The sequence below is a fragment of the Papaver somniferum genome, chromosome 3 (assembly GCF_003573695.1).
Source record: "Papaver somniferum cultivar HN1 chromosome 3, ASM357369v1, whole genome shotgun sequence".
Classification (NCBI taxonomy): Eukaryota; Viridiplantae; Streptophyta; class Magnoliopsida; order Ranunculales; family Papaveraceae; genus Papaver; species Papaver somniferum.
The window spans coordinates 217,256,668-217,275,307 of record NC_039360.1 but is presented as its reverse complement, the minus strand read 5'-3'; the positions used below and the strand labels follow the sequence as shown (position 1 = coordinate 217,275,307).

General features: G+C 35.1%; 1 protein-coding gene across 1 annotated transcript; it reads right to left on the bottom strand.

Annotated features, from left to right (window-relative positions):
- Nucleotides 1-15,529: 15,529 nt before the first annotated feature.
- LOC113360658 lies at nt 15,530-17,167 on the bottom strand. The gene has a single exon (XM_026604144.1). The coding sequence runs from the start codon at nt 17,165-17,167 to the stop codon at nt 15,530-15,532; it is 1,638 nt and encodes a 545-aa protein (XP_026459929.1).
- Between the last annotated feature and the right edge of the window lie 1,473 nt (nt 17,168-18,640).

Genomic DNA, 18,640 nt, shown 5'->3' with positions numbered 1-18,640 from the left:
TATTTCCTCTCTCTATATTCTTAGTCAAGAATCAAGATAATCATCAGATTGAGTTCGTTTTCTTCATCTTAGGATTTAAACTTGTACTTATTATACAAGAACAAATCATGAGATTTATGAGTAGCAGAAGATGGAGGAGCAGAAATTATGCACCGTTTTCTTCGTATCTTTGTTTTTCTTTTGAAACAGCCCGCGGGATTTCTTCATATCTCTTGTTGTTTACCTTCCTCGGCAAATCCAAAAAGGCTTTAATTTTTTCAGATTGTTAATTTTAAAATTAGGATTCACATTTCGTTCTTAACTTGACCATGAACGGAAACTTGATTGATATCTCAGAGAACAGGGGAAGAAAAAATTGATCTGTGAGAACTACAAAATTGATTTCTTATATTTTTGATTACATGAATCATTAATTCTATTCCACCAAAAATGGATCCAAAAACAATTTTCTCTTTTTGATTTGGTGTGTCCCTTTAACAAACTGTAATCAACTAATCGAGATGAACAGAAACAGAGCTACAGTGAAGATAAACCTAACCAGATAGTATTTTAGAATGACGAGACGAAGAATAAAACAAGAGAGTATCTCTTTTATTGGAGATCAGAGTTCTAAACGGGAAAAATACTTTAGTTAAATTCTTTTTACCAAAGCTGGTTTTCAGGTTTCCCCACATGAAAAGTTCACCAATAAAAAGAGCGGTAATGTGCACCCCGGTTCTAGAGGGGTGCACAACTTTGGACTCTACTATTTCAATAACATAAATAAAAGCTGATTCATTCAATTAAACTATTATATTTTAAAACGTTAAGTCATTTCCGATGGATACCATTCTACTCACATAGGATGTAGTTCTAGTTATTCAAAATCCCTAGATATTCTATGTACGTAATCCAGTTCGGCAGGTAGAGTACACCGAATGAAATATAGATAATGGTTTGTCCTTTCCTATCATTGAGGCCTTTTCATCACAGTTGGATCCAGAGTTGGAAAAATGATCTGTTAGAGAACTTCTCGGTTGAACTTGCAAGCGTTGCTATCTCAAGCTTGTTTGTCAATGTTAGTGATCAAAACTATATGTCTTGATTTCTAGTCTACTTATAGATGTTTCAGACTAGGATAGATTGTGTAGTTGAGATTTATACTTCACGGTGTTCATGAATTGAAGACGAAGAACTACTAAGGAGAGGTTGTGGAACTTCATCAACAAAAGATATGTAGAGACTGAAACTCCTCTATCACTTGGAAAGTCTATTTCTACTCTATCTCCTATATTGAGACATAAGTCGTTTTACGATATAGTTTTCTATTATACACATTTGAGATTTCGAGCTGAGTTTAACTCGCTTACATATTTCTCGAAATATGTTGGTAAGCTTTCGCTTCAAACAAGTTCATCTTATATTCTTGATGTAAGTCAAAAGATGATCATGTGAAAATCGCCGAGTAACATCTTACATGGTTTGTGTGATACAATCATTTGGTGTAGACTTAGAATATTTCGTTATGATTATTTCAACAACTTGAAAATTGCTTTGATGCTAATAATGTGTGAAAACGGCTATTGTCATCCTCAAAGAAAGTTTCAATAATTGAAATAGGAGTTTAGAATACTTAACCATCATTGGATTTTAAACATAATGTGCATTCTTGCATGTATGTGATCCATGACCGGAAGTAAAGTATGCATACTCGTATGCGTACTTGAAGTTTTGAAATTCGGTGTACCAAGTACACATACTGGTACGCATACTTGCGTAAGTTATAGGTCCGGGAATTTCTTCTGGGTTTTGGAAGTGTACTTAAGTATGCGTACCCGTTTGCATACTGGCGAACCCAAACTCAGAACGACAACTTAAGTATGCGTACCCATATGCATACTTGAGTGGTTAAAGTTCTAAAATCGGTTGGCTCATGAACTAATACATTTATATATTAAGGAATGCATTCTTTGCAAACTGTTGCTATAATTTCCTTGAATTGATTCGAGTGAATCAAACCGATTTTGCTTCAATTGTGTTCTTGTATACTTCTATGAGAATATAACAATTGAACAACTATTTAACTAGTTTCATTTGAGTTATTTTAACTAGTTATGGTTAAGATGGATAAGGTTGATATGAGAGTGTTCATATAGCTAACCTCGGTTAACTATGATTGAGCCAACATGGTGTACACGTTTAGGTACAGTTACGGAAACCTAAATGAGGGTACATTTCATTTGTGTATAACAAGCTAAGTTCGATCTAACGGTTGAAATATATTATCTTGAATTTAATCAGGTTTTCATCTAACGGTGAATATTGAATGCTTTGTTACCAAGGTAACTTAGATTGCAAACCCTGATTTGAAAACTATATAAAGGAGTACTCTAGAAAATGGGAAACATAATCCCCACACCTCCTGTGTGATGCTAGTTATAAAAGCTAGATTCGGTTCTCCTTTAACCTTAGGTTTTTTACGAAACCCTGTAGGTTAACGACTTAAAGACTTCATTGGGATTGTGAAGCCAGACCCGACTATTTTCTCTTTAGTTGCGTGATTTGATCTTGCTCTTTCTATCGTATTTGAGTACTATCTTCTTTAATATTGGATCGAGATTTAATCTCCGATAGGCAAGATAAAAAGTAGTTACAAACATCTTCGTCTCATCGTTTGTGATTCCTCAGTATCTTGTTTCGCTATCATATGATTAAGGTTATTGTGAGATGATTGATATTTCTAGGATGTTCTTCGGGAATATAAGTCTGGTATATCAATTGGTTCTTGTTCACCTTGATTTATCAACATACGGAACAAAACTCGTAGGTATTTCTGTGGGAGACAAATTTATCTATTCCAATAGACTTTTCTGTGTGGGACAGATTTGTTTATCAAGCTTTTGTAGCTTCTCTTCCACATGCCTGATGTTCTTGGTTCTTCAATATTACTCGAAATCTTCGTCACTTCCAAGTACTCCAATGATCCCAAAGGTTGTAAGTTTAGTATCACCGTTGTTGAAAATCCGTAGTCATAACAATGAGAAACAAGAATTCCGAATCATTGTTATACAGTGTCATATTATTATTATACAACATCAAAGTTCAATTGTATCACAACTTCGACAATAATACTATGGTGATATGTATCACTCCCCCTCAGTCAATACGCCATCTCACATTGAAACCACTCCCCCTTACATAATGATCCAAAACCATATGTATTTGTAGTGTGAACTACACATTAACTCTCCCCCTTTTTTTCAATAAAATTGGCAAAGGTACGAAAACTAGTGGGATCCTAATGAAATTTCCATAAAGACATTTCATGACCAAAAGTAAGCATATATCAACTTTTTAGATGCCATCATATAGCGGAAGCTAAATGCATTCATCAAGGAGTTTATGAAGATACAAGATAACCCCTATAATATTCCACAGCCGCACTCCCCACAAAGATTTGGCAATTAAGAACTCTCCCCCATAAAATGTCATTCCCGAAAGAACAACAAGAGCGACCTTACTTTCACAAAAAAAAGAAGGATTTATTTGGACATAACAAATTACATACGAATATGAATTTGAATCCAAAAATACTCAATTAAATTAACTACAAGAAAACCATGATTAATTTAATCGGAAATGCTCAACATAAGAGAATTTACGGAGCCGCACAGTATATACATAAAACATGGATCAGGGAAGATCAATATCACGGAATAGACAAGGATTCATTCTATTTCCCATCATTATTTGCACAATGACATACAATATACATACTCCTCGTAAACAAAAGTTCATCTTATATTCCATTAATATTTGCATAATGACATAATAGGCTTAAAAACTTTTGTAATGTCAAAAGCTCATTCATTCTTTTATCAATACATGCATATCGAGATACGAAAGACTTAACTTTTGACAAAGTATTGGACAATCATAGTTCACAGACGCAAACACACATATCCCATAACAAGTTTGCAATATATAAAACCATAAAGATTAATACTGCAAAAATCATATTCCAAACAACTTTTTTAGAATTTAATCAAATAAATCTAAAAACAATAAAGATGAAAACGTGGACATAGCTATGTGTAATCACAATAATGGCTATTCCAAACTCTAGTTATTCTTCCTAAAAACACAAGAATAAAATTCTCATAAGAAGATTTACTAGACAAAATAACTCCTATAAAAATTTCACTTACTTTGAATACTCTTCTCATATTCCATGTATTCATCAAGCTCATCTTCAATCAGATCAATTCTAGATTCCATATTCTCCATCTTTTCTTCAAATCTCTTGGAAGAGGCTTCAAGTTCACTTTTCAGGGCACAAACTTGTTCTAAGACGAGATTCATGGTTAAGGAGAGCTTATAAAAATGAGAAACAAGGAAGTTCTCATCAAGAGAGGAACCGTGATTATCAGGGCTCATCACAGCTTCTGAAGAATCAAACCGAATTTTCTTTGAAGGAAAAAGAACAGTCCAAACATTACTTTCTTTACTTGAAAGACTTGAAGAGGACATGATAGAAGAGATAAATGAAATGTTTATGCTAAGGAGAAGAATTTCATCTTAAAAAGAAGTGAGGATAGGTAATAAATATTCAAAAAGACCCTTGACCAAAAACCCTAACTGAATTTGGTTATCCTCAGAAAAAGTCATAAAGGAGAAAAACCGTTTGCAAACAGAAACAATTACAAAAAAAAAAATTAACAGAAATATTTCATCACAACCCTCCTGAAGATTAAGATTTTTGTCTAAGAGGGATATACAAAAAATCATCAAAACAGAATTACAAAATGTAATTTTTCCAATCCAATACAGGACTGGGTGACTTCTTACGAGGGGATGAAGTGTTTCTTATTTCTTGTTTCTGTCTTGTTTTTAAGAAAGAAGAGTTGTGTACATCATTATTTCTCCCCTTAAGCACAGTTTTGAATATCTTGATTGTTGATTTTCGCAAATTATGCAGTCTTTTAGAAATCTCCTTTACAAGGGACGAAGGTTTTGTATGAGATTCCATCTTCTTCTTCTTCTGCAAACAAGGTTTGACAGAGGAGAGCTTCTCATGTTTCTTAGTGCTAACTGTTTTAAGATGATCCTGATATTCATACGAGGAAATCAAAAGATTAGGTACGTTCTTGTGGATTTCCGTACAATCCTTGTCGTCAGAATGACTTAAGAAGGATATAGAATCAGGAGGAATTTGCTGACACTTTGTAAGAGGCAAAGTCGAAGAAGTTTGACATGTCTTATGGGAATCACAATTGCAACTGATCACTTCCAATTTTAACTTAAACAATTGGTATTCCAGATCTTCAATCTTTTTAATTAAAACTCCCTTTTCTGGAGAATTAAGATTGTTTATCATAGTATGATCAGGACTGTTAGGAGAACAAACGTGATTATCAGCAAAAAGATTAAGATAACCATCACAGATATCATCCTCAGGACAGTAGTCAAGAGTACTCATCCATACTTTGGTTATCTCATTCATCTCCGTATCAGGATTCTTACCAGTATCATGGACACTTCTATAGCACTTGAAGCTAGTTCCACTAACATAGTTTCTCTGAACCTTTTTATTGATTGACTGAGCCTTATTTTGAGACTTTCTTTTACTCTGTCTAAGAGTCTTCTTAAGCTGTTGTATGAACAGTGACAAAGTCGAATTAAAGCAATTCCCATCCCTTTTATCAATCAATTTAGAATGTTGAGGCTCACTATCAGATGCAACAACATAGTTGCTAAACTGGCGACGCTTCTCTCTTTGTTCAAGTTCGAGATCGAAATTTTTTAGCTTTCCAACAAGGGAATTTCTGGAAAGTGTATCAAGGTTATTTCCCTCGACGATGGCATGTTTCTTAGAATCGTATCTAGATGGCAACGATCTGAGAAATTTCATCACAATGTCCTTTTCAGAAAAGGTCTTACCCAATGCAAAAAATGCATTAACAATTTCAGACACTTTGTGATTAAACTCATCAAATGTTTCTTCATCTGCCATACGAAGGTTTTCCCAATCAGAATTTAGATTTTGAAGTCTAGATTCTTTCTCACTAGTATTTCCTTCAAATATGGTTTCTAAGATATCCAGTCTTTTTTAGACTTAGTGCACGTAGTCACATGGTGCTGAAGATCTGGGGTAACGACATGTATGATAGCATTTAAGCCGTCCGAATTTTAATTTGCTGCAAGGATTTCTTCTGGACTATATCTACCAATATCCTTAGGTATAGATACATCGCCTTATGTATTAACCGGAGGATCATAGACATTAACAACACGTACCCATGTTTGAAAATCATGAGCTTGAAGAAAAGCACGCATAGTAATTTTCCAGCATAGGTAGTTTGAGCCATCGAAGACTGGTGGTACGTTTATGGAGATAAAATTCCTGTCCATAAAGTCAGATCGCTACAAACACAGACTAGTAAGGTCTTTAAACGTGTTTGCCTGCTCCAATATACTTTTAAGAGAATCAACTAGACAGTCAGACTCAATCTTAATGAATGTATATCAAAGAGTTATATCTCTCTTTCTCGATTAAATACTTACTCAAGCAAATAGAAATCTGCGAGTCTAATTGAATACAAGAGAAATCACTTGAACGGTACCAAAGACCAATGTTCAAGTATCAATCAATTTCAATCAACAACCAAAGGTTGGATTTCCCAATTGATTGATTCAAACGCACAACCTGTGATATTTCAATTATATAACAAAATATGATGCGGAAAAGAAATAACACAGACACCAGAAGTTTTGTTAACGAGGAAACCGCAAATGTAGAAAAACCCCGAGACCTAGTCCAGATTGAACACACACTGTATTAAGTCGCTATAGACACTAGCCTACTACAAACTAACTTCAGTCTGGACTTTAGTTGAACCCCAATCAATCTCACACTGATCCAAGGTACAATTCCGATCCTACGTCTCTGATCCCAGCAGGATACTACGCACTTGATTCCCTTATCTGATCTCACCCACAACTAAGAGTTACTACGACCCAAAGTCGAAGACTTGATAAACAAATATGTCCTACACAGAAAAGTCTATTGGAATAGATAAATCTGTCTCCCAAAGAAATACCTACGAGTTTTTGTTCCGTCTTTTGATAAATCAAGGTGAACATGAACCAATTGATAAGTCAGACTTGTATTACCTAAGAACAACTCAGTATTATCAATCACCTCACAACAATCTAAATCGTATATGGTGAAAATAGATATTGTGGAATCACAAAAGAATGAGACGAAGATGTTTATGACTACTTTTATATCTTGCCTATCGGAGAAATCAATCTCAAAACAATCCTTACGATTGTACTTAGTACGATAGAAACAACAAGATCAGATCACACAACTACGAGAAAGTAGTATCGGTCTGGATTTACAATCCCAATGAAGTCTTCAAGTCGTTAACCTACAGGGTCTAGTTAGAAACCTAAGGTTAAAGGAGAATCGACTCTAGATAATACAACTAGTATCACACAGGAGGTGTGGGGATTAGGTTTCCCAGTTGCTAGAGTTCTCCCTTATATAGTCTTTCAAATCAGGGTTTGCAATCAATGTTAGCTTAGTAATAAAGCATTCAATATACACCGTTAGATGAAAACCTGATTAGATTCAAGCTAATATTTTTCAACCGTTAGATAGAAACTTAGCTTGTTACACACAAATGAAATGCACGTTTTAGGTTTGTGTAACCGTACCCAAACTTGTACATCTAGTTGGTTCAACAGTAGTTAACCAAATGGTTAGCCATATGAGCACTTTCATATAAACCATATTCTTCTTTATATCCACGGTTTGCAAACTTGCATTCCTTAGTTTATATAAGTTTAAGTTCCAAATAATCGTTTTTTTAGAAAATAACCAACCTAAGTACGCGGACTGGTACACGGACTTAAGTACCTGGAATAAGTTTGTAAATCGTTTACAAACTTCAGCAGATTTTCTCAGGAAGATAACCTCCGACAGTAGGCGGACTAGGTTCGCGGACTGGAGTCGCGGTTTTTCTGAGCAGCAAAGTACGCATACTTTGGTTCAAGGAATAAGGACTTATACATGTATGAGTTACCGCACAATGCTTATATCCAACAATGGCTATATAATCTAAACTCTCATTTCAATCATTGAAACATTCTTAGAGGACGTTATATAGTTGTTGTTCACAAACCATTTTTCGTCAAAGCCATTTTCAAGTGATTGAAACTTAACATGACTTTCTTCACTAGTAAAGATGAACTTGGCCAAAGCGAAAGCTTACCAACATATATTTCGAGAAATAGATAAGCGAGATAAACTCGGCTTGAAATGGAAAATGTGTATAATCAAAGTCTATATAGAAAAACGACTTTTGTCTCAAGATAGGAGATAGAGTAGATATACTTTTGAGTGATATTTAAGTTCAAGTCTCCACATACCTTTTAGTAGATGAAGTTCCACCAGTTCCTTGAGTAGTTATTCGTCTTTGTATGATGATCGCCATGGAGTCTTAAGCTCAACTACACTTTCTATCCTAGCTAGTCCGAGACTTAGCTAATAGTAGACTGGAAATCAAGACATATAGTTTCGATCGAGCAGTGCTCTAACAATTATTATTATAGATTAAAAAGAATAAAAAAAGAACTTTTACACATCGGGGAAATGGATTATTATTATATTCTTATGAAAAAAAGAACTTCTACTATTATTATTATGAAAAGGATGCCATAGAAGGATTTTATTAGAAAAGCAAACAAAGTCAAATTTTAAAAAGAGTTTGTTGGTAGCCTAGCAACAAACTGGGCACCAACACCTTTCTGAATAGTAATACATATTCGATGAAAAAGAGAGCCTCCTACTTTGTAACTAAAACTAGGGTTTAACCCGTGCCATAATGGCAGGGGCATAGTTTTTATTTGGTTATGCATTTTTCAACTTATGGATATTAAATATGAGGGAGGATCCATGGACACTCTTAGATAGACAAGGTCGGAAAAGATTTGCGTCATTTTTTCCGGCAAACTCAAACGACAATGAATTTAAGTCTAATATTTTATGATATGTTCCTATTATAAGACTTTACATTTTTACCAAAAATGAATGCAATTCAAGATAGCAAACCTGACCATCCATCGATCTTAATTTCAACCGTTAATTTTGAACAATTGATATTCAAAGGGGTAGATGGTGGTTTTATACATCTCGAATTGTGCTAATTTTTTGTAGCAATGTAGAGCCCTATAAGAAGAATATACCATCAAGATATTAAAACTTAAATTCATTATTGTTTGGTTTTTGCGGAGAAAATGACGCAAATCTTGTCCGACCTTGTCCATCTAAGAGTGTCCACGGATCCTCCCTCATTAAATATAATAATAATTATTTATCAAGTTTACCCTTCTCATCATTATAAAAGTAAAGGAAAAACTAACAGATATTTCTATTTTTCAGTCCACAAATTTTTTCTTATGTACTCATATATGATTCCTTTCTAGCATTTTCCGTCTTGACGTTCTCCCAAACTGTGCTTCTCTTTTTCCGAGTTGTATCCTCAAAAAAAAACAACCATTATTTGATATTTTTTAGTTTACAAAGATATCTTATAGATCATTTGAAATGGTATTTCCCTTCTGCATATCCCTTAGTTTACTGCCGAGCGGAACCAAAATATTAAGCTATGTAGTCTATAAAAAAAATTAAAGGCACATGATCTCATTCGTCTCGAGAATTATTATGTAGGTATTGACATCGTTCAGATCCATGTTGATTTTGTCCCCTTTAAAAAAAGTCTAAAAAGAGTAAAACTCAGAATTGACTCAACAATACATATCATATTGTACGTTCTTACTATTTCAATAACATAAATAAAAGATGATTCATTCACTTAAGCTATTATATTTTAAAACGTTAAGTCATTTCCAATGGATACCATTCTACTCACATAGGATGTAGTTATAGTTATTCAAAATCCCCAGATATTCTATGTACGTAATCCAGTTCGGCAGGTAGAGTACACCGAATGAAATATAGATAATGGTTTGTCCTTTACTATCATTGAGGATTTTTCAGTACAGTTGGATCCATAGTTGGTAAAAATATCTGTTGGAGAACTGCTAGGTCGAACTTGCAAGTGCTGCTATCTCAAGGTTGTTTGTCAATGTTAGTGATAAAAACTATAGGTCTTGATTTCTAGTCTACTTATAGATGTCTCGGACTAGGATACATTGTGTAGTTGAGCTTTATACTTCACGGTGTTCATCAATTGAAGACGAAGAACTACTAAGGAGTGCTTGTGAAACTTCATCAACAAAAGATATGTGGAGACTGAAATTCATCTATCACTTGGAAAGTCCATTTCTACTCTATCTCCTATATTGAGACATAAGTCGTGTTACAATATAGTTTTCTATTATACACATTTGAGATTTCGAGCTGAGTTTAACTCGCTTACATATTTCTCGAAATATGTTGGTAAGCTTTCGCTTCAACCAAGTTCATCTTATATTCTTGACGTAAGTCAAAATATGATCATGTGAAAATCGCCGAGTAACATCTTACATGGTTTGTGTGATACAATCATTTGGTGTAGACTTGGAATGTTTCGTTATGATTATTTCAACAACTTGAAAATTGCTTTGATGTTAATATTGTGTGCAAACGGCTATTGTCATCCTCTAAGAAAGTTTCAATGATTGAAATAAGAGTTTAGAATACTTAACCATCATTGGATTTTAAACATAGTGTGCATTCTTGCATGTATGTGATCCATGACCGGAACTAAAGTATGCATACCCGTATGCGTACTTGAAGTTGTGAAATTCTGTGTACCAAGTACACATACTGGTATGCATACTTGCGTAAGGTATAGGTCCGGGAATTTCTTATGGGTTTTGTAAGTGTACTTAAGTATGCGTACCCGTTTGCATACTGGCGAACCCAAACTCAGACCGACAACTTAAGTATGCGTACCCATATGCATACTTGAGTGGTTAAAGTTCTAAAATCGGTTGGCTCATGAACTAATACATTTATATATTAAGGAATGCATTCTTTTCAAACTGTCACTATAATGTTCATGAATTGATTCGAGTGAATCAAACCGATTTTGCTTCAATTGTGTTCTTGTATACTTCTATGAGAATATATAAATTGAAAAACTCTTTAACTAGTTTCATTTGATTCATTTGAACTAGTTATGGTTAAGATGAATAAGGTTGATATGAGAGTGTTCATATAACTAACCTCGGTTAACTACGATTGAGCCAACATGGTGTACACGTTTAGGTACGGTTACTTAAACCTAAATGAGGGTACATTTCATTTGTGTATAACAAGCTAAGTTCGATCTAACGGTTGGAATATATTAGCTTGAATCTAATTAGGTTTTCATCTAACGGTGAATATTGAATGCTTTGTTACCAAGGTAAGTTAGATTGCAAACCCTGATTTGAAAACTATATAAAGAAGAACTCTAGCAACTGGCAAACCTAATCCCCACAACTCCTGTGTGACTACACCATATTCAGGGTTTAGTAACTCACTATTTCAGTCACAAAATGGGGTTGTGACGCGCCCTAGCCGTTACAAAAGAGGGTGTAACAAATTTTCGTAACCTACATGTTGCCGTTACGAATTTTGGGTTGTGACTGATTTAGTAACCGAGGATGAGCTGTTACGTACTTATAATTAGTAACAACCATACGACCGTTTCTAAATTTTTAATAGAGTTACGAATATATTGACCAAGTCTACGTTGACTGGCTTCAGTTTTCTGGTAAAATTTTAGTAACCAGATATTTGCCGTTACTGAAATTTTACTAGGGTTACTAATATTTTTACCAGGTCAACGTTGACTGACTCCTATTATCCTGGTAAAAATTAGTAACACTTTTTTGCCGTTACTAATTTTTTGGTAACTGAAGAAAAAAACTGTCAATTTTCGTTGACCTGGTCAAAATAAATTCCCAACCATTTTGTTTTACCTTGCAATTACCATATCCACTAGATTATGTTGTTATTCAATCCAATCCAATTCAAACATTCATTCACAAGAAGTCATTCAAACATTTATTCAAACATTCATTGTTTCAACATTCAACCACTCATTCATTCTACATTGGAAAGAAGCAAAAAAAAAAAAACTGGTAAGTATATAATACTTGTATTCATCGTGAGTTTAAATGTCAGATGATTCATAACTGCTAAGCATAGGCAGATGTCTCTTTTACCTGAATCCACTTGTTTCTTTATTCAATATCCGCTTGTCCTCAACATTCTTTATAACTACTTCGTCTGCAAGCAAGTAAACAATGCGTTTAGAAATAGAGTTTCGCAAACCCTCGCATACCATATTGACACAAGACAACATTTGAACTTAGTATGTTAGATTCACAAGATAAGAAACAAGTAATACACAAGACTATGCAAAACTAGACATTATGCATTCTACAAGATTTGGTGTAACATGACAGTTGCCATTTTATCAAGGTTTTTGCTGGTACCGGTGATGTGGTAGACTGACTATTTACTTTGGTCAACATTGTAAAATGGTTTGTACAATAAGTTTTACATGACATGATACTTAACATTTAAGATTAAAAACATTCAAGCCAAAGGGATTAAAATATGTCTAAAATTCTGTCTGCTTTCGTTACTTTCTATGTTTTACCTTATTGGTTCGATGCAGTTGGAAGTAATCACCCTAGGACGACATGCACCTTGTGAAGCCAGGATGCAGATGATAAAAAAGACGAGTTGCATCTTCAGTTTTACGCTATTGCAAATAATACAATAAGGGTCAAAGTGAGTCGTAAAACTACTAAGTTTAGCTCGCACAAAAAACAGCATCAGCTGCAATTCATTCTACAGCTCAAACATTTATTCTCCATTCAAAAGAAGCAAAATGAGTAGTAAAACATTCTTCATTCTACAGGTCAAAGTGAGTAGTAAAACTGAAGGTTAAAATGGTTCCGCATGCCACAACTGAGAAGTGAATCTCCCTTAATCACAACTGCATCAGAGTTTACCTATGCAAAACATCATATGATTACATATCAGCATGTTCAGCATACATACAAAAGTGTGAACATTAGCAAAAATAGTAAAAAAGATGGCTGACATAATAGCAAAAATCATAGGCTGATGGCTGAGATATCTTCATCATTTCCAAAAAGACAGATAGACCTTCTAATCATATCAGACGCAGAATTTTGTATGAACCACATAGCCACCAATTCCAACTTCTTGAAAGGTCTTCACAAACTTGTTAGCTTTTATCCGGCACATCCTTCCAAGTTTTGTAGGAGACAGGAATATGAGCGCGAATCATAAGGCCCTTCAGGTGGCCGACCTTAGTTGCATTTTTCGAAACAGGAAGTCCATTTTCATCTACCACCACTTCTGCCATAGTAACCTGTAAAGTAACATTTACCAAACATCCATGTGTATAAGATATGTAACTTAGTGACATAGCGCAAGTGATATGATAGAATACAGAATCAAACTTCATACAAAAAAAGAACCTACTAAAACTTCGCAACTGATAAAAAAAAAGTATCTTAATCAGAAATACAACACACAACTTGCAACGATGACAGACATGATTCTAAATTAGAGCATCGACAGATTAAATTTTTTCCAAGCTCTCATTGTCATTAAGAGCTGAATGATAACGAATAGGGATCTCTAGCTGATCTACTGCGCAAGTTAACCTTTTCTGTGAATTCAAAACCAAAAACCATCCCACTTCATCAAGATCCTTTGAATAAAACACTTGAGTCGTTTCAGATGCACAAATAAACGGCTCATCCGTCACTCTCTTAGTGCTTTCCAGCTTAGACAAGTTGACCTTTATTAAGTTTGAGACTGGATCAACTTTGCACCCGTTACTCTTATCTTCAACTCTGATCCAATCACAGTAAAAATCAACTTCCTCGAATTCCATATAATTCAACTTGATAATCTGTTTAATGACACCATAATAGGTAATTTCTGCTTCCACCAAATTTCTGTCAGTTGACTTTGCTCTATGTCTCGTAATGGCTTTCATAGACACACCACTGTTCTGTGTTACGAAACCCTTCTCATAATCATGACAGCTGGAAGCAAAGCTATTGGCTTAGTACTTTTTATACGTCTGCGCCTTGAAGAGGGGTCCTTGCACTAGTCGCCAAAATATTGATTTTGTCTTGGCTTCTATCAACTGTAAGAGAACATTGGTGTCAGTTTCACAAAAAAAACCACAATAAGTTGGGAAATAAAGCAACTCTGAAGCTAACACATATATAGTACCTCGTCGCGTAACCACAAAAGAAAGGTTTTTGGCCCATTCTTGGAAGAAAGATTTTATTGACTATTAAAGTTGTCGTTGTTCACATATAAATCATACTTCCTACAATCAAAGAACAATACAACGACAATTAGATCGACAATCCAATAATCAAAAAACATCTAACAACTATGAAGTTAAAAAGTTGTACCTCTGCCATTCATCTATTTCCACATACTTATACAGAACCCACCTACGAGCTTGCTGAAACTGTACTTGAGTTAAAGTCATAGGTTTGGCAGTACTCAAAGGAATCTCGTTGGAAAAATCATCATCATCATATAGAAAGGCCTGTCGAGTGCGTTTATGAGTCCCACCACCATCATTTGATATGTCATCCATACTATACAAGTTGGCTTCTCGCAACACATATCCTCTTGCAATGCAGCCATTGATGTACCTTCTGTTGCGCACCAAACCTTTGTAACCTTTCATCAACCTACAAATATCGCTCAGAAAAGTAGAAAGTTCAGAAATGATAACAAAACACTCAAGTTACACATTAAACAACAAGGTAACTAAGTTCTGGTAATTACCTCTCAAATGGATACATCCATCTAAATCTGACAGGACCGCAGATCAAAGCTTCGTCAGCTAAATGCACCATCAAGTGGATACTTATTACAAAGAAGGAATAAGGAAAGTACTTTTCCAATACACAGATTGCTTCCACAAGAGCAACTTTTTCTTTTAAAAGTTGATCTCTGTTGATAACCTTTGCGCACAAAATTTTGAAAAACAAACTTATCCGAAGAAGAGAAATCCGCAGATCTTTAGGTAGTGAAGGGGATGCATGAACCAGTAACGGAAACAAATGTTGCATAAGGACATGATAATCATGAGACTTGAATTTATTTAGCTCAGGAGGATCAACAGTGACGCTATTGCGAAGATTGGAACAAAAACCAGTTGGCACCTTTAAGTTCTTCAATGTAGTACAAAATGCAAGTTTCTCTTTTTTCGTCATTGCAAAAGGAGCATCTTCTATTGTTGTTTTACCAGACACATCATCCAATTTCAACAATATCTTCTTTTTAAACCCCATTGCTCTGCGCGCATTAGGACCATCCTTTGACTTGTTTCCACCCATGATCGTGTTAACAAGATGCTCAGTTATGTTTTTCTTTGTATGCACAACATCTGTATTATGTCGCACCAGATTTGAACTCCAATTCGGCAGATCATAAAGAATAGATCTTCGAGAAAATAAAGAGTGGTCATGAAACTCAGCATCTTTCCCCTTCAGGTACTCTTTTACGTTTCAGTTTACTTGCTACCGATGGTTGTATACCCTTACCAATCTTGGTTCTGATATTAGCTACAATCTCTTGAATCTGAAACCCTGTCAGTGGCCATGGTGCTGAACCGTGCTCTACCCCTCCCGAGAAAATGGTTTTATCATCTTGATACTTATGCTTTGCCGGCAGCCATCTTCGATGTCCCATATAACAAATCTTCTTAGTGAATGGAAGATGTTCAGAAACTGTTCCTTCTCCACAAGTTGGACAAGCATAGTAACCATAAGTGACACATCCAGCTAAAGTCCCTAATATCGGGAAATCATGAATAGCCCACAATAATCTTGCTCTCATCAGAAAGTCGGTTTTATTGAAAGGGTCGTATGTGATTACACCTTCATTCCATAACTGTATCAACTCCTCTATTAGTGGTTGCAAGTATACATCTATGTCTTTCCCTGGTACTTTTGGACCCGATATGAGCAAACATAGCATTGCGAACTCTCTTTTCATGCACAATGAAGGAGGCAGGTTGTACGGACAGATAATTACAGGACAACAACTGTGACTAGGACCTAAACACCCATTCGGGTTGAAGCCATCAGTTGATATCCCTAATGTTACATTCCTTGGTTCCTTAGAAAAGTCAAGTGAAAAATTATCTGCACATTTCCAGGCGGAAGGATCGACTGGATGACGCATAACATTTCCATCTGACTGTGCTCTGGAATGCCAATACATTGCCTCTGCTATCCATGGTATACTATAAAACCTTTGCAGCCTTTTTATCAATGAAAAATGTCTTAACATCTTGCAAACAACTTGCGTAATCTTCCTATCGTCATTAAATACCTTCTCATACCTAGGTTCTTGACACACGAGACACTTAACCAATGATGCATGATCCTTCCAGTATAAAATACAATCATTGATGCATGCATCATAGGTTATGTAGTCCATCCCCAGTTCTTGTATCGACTTTTTTACATCATGGAACTTACAGGGCAGTGTATTTCCATCAGGAAGAAACTCGTTAAACAATTCTAAGAGTGCAGTGACACCATTGTCAGAAAATCCATATTGGGTCTTTATGTTGTTTAGTTTAATAGCAGCATACAATGGTGTCTTTTCCTTAGGACATGAAGGATATAAAGTTTCTCTAGCACGCTCATAAAAATCTCTTTTTTTCTTGCTACTACTAGTTCCATCATCTTTGTGAACCCTACTGTGTACGCCAACATTCTCATGTACACTACAAGCAGGATTAAAGTTCTCAGCAAAATCTTCCACATTCTCAGCTGAATTTCCTATATTGTCAACTCCAATTCCTACGTTTTCAACTGCAACTCCTACATTATCACTTCTAGGTTTATCTTTATGTGACTTTTCCCCATGGAAACGCCACGTTGTGTAGGTCAACTGGACACAATTCTTGACCAAACGATAATCAATTTCACCTAGAGACAGAGGTCCTTTACCATTCTTACAACTGTTACAAGGACAGGAGAACTTCGTTCTGCCACCACCATTTTTACGCACAAACTCTATGAATGATCTTACACCTTCTATGTATTGAACAGAAGTATGCGCACATTTCATCCAGCCTTTATCAACCGTTGATGACATGTTTAATACCATAAAAATGTAATAACTAAATGATATCTATGTTAACATTCAGGCAAAGTACTAACCATTTTAACCATACTATTAAAGAAATATCAAATGTCAATAACTACTAACTTAAAGAGAGGACGAATCATTACCAAAAGACAATAAAAAAATATATGTTATTCAAGTTCAAGCTCAGGTCAAAAAAAGCTCCCATGATCAAGACGTGGTTACACAGGGGACTTGCACATATGTATTTGCAAGTTTCCCTTAGCATATGATTCAACAAAAATCTAGATTCGTGTAAATATTTCATCAAAAAAGAGTGTTCAAGCCTACATGAATTTCTCTGCACCATTTATATATTCAACACACAACACTTAATGGATAAGGGCAGCATATGATTCAACGAAAATCTAGCTTCGTGTAAAGTTATCATCCACAAAGAGTGTTCAAGACTACATGAATTTATCTGCACCATTTATATATTCAACACACAACACTTAATGGATAAGGGCAACAAATCATTTTACAGATCACTGAACTTTGACACTCACTGAAAACACTTATCTTGAGATTATACATCTAGCATAGACAACATTTGAACTTTGACACTCACTGAAAACAAGTCAAAATCGAAATAATTGAAAACCCAAATCTCAGTTACAACCAACTGACCTAAAAATTAAACCCAATGAATAAAACAAAGGCATGAAAAGGGATAATACCTGGGTTATTGTTTCAAAAACAGCTGCAGTAAAATAAATCCCAGATTAGTGCTTCTACCTGTAGTAAAATAAATGAAAATCATTAAAATCAAAACCCTAAAAGAAAGATGACCTAATTATCTTGCAGAGGTATCAAAACCCTAAAAGAAAGATGACCTAATTATCAATCGTGCAGAGATATCAAAACCTAATTATCAAAACCCTAAAAAAAGATAACCTAATTATCAATCTTACCAAATAATTACTGGAGGATCTAGATGGAGGTTAATGACAACAAATAATGCACAACAGAGAGTAGTTGAGATGGAGTTAAGAAACTGACATGGAGAAGGAGAAGTAAATGGAGATGGAGTTTGGGAGAGAAAACTGAAGAGAGAAAAGAAGATAAGTTTTCTGCGGTGTAGGAAAAAGGGAAAAAATTTACACACTATTTTCACACGATGCTCAGGAGGGTGTTGCCGAGTGTTACTCTGCACACGGTTCTTTCACGCGATTTTTTCCTAGCAGTTACTAATCGTAACCCGGGCTGGGCCGTCACTAAACTAGTAAAATTTCGTAACTGAATCAGGGTCGTTACTAAATTTTCGTGACTGAAAATTCCAGTCACGAATTCGTAACGACTACATGTTGGTCACGAATTTTAGTTACTTTTTACAGAATATGGTGTAGTGCGATACTAGTTGTATAAGCTAGAGTCGGTTTTCCTTTAACCTTAGGTTTTTTACGAAACCCTGTAGGTTAACAACTTAAATACTTCATTGGG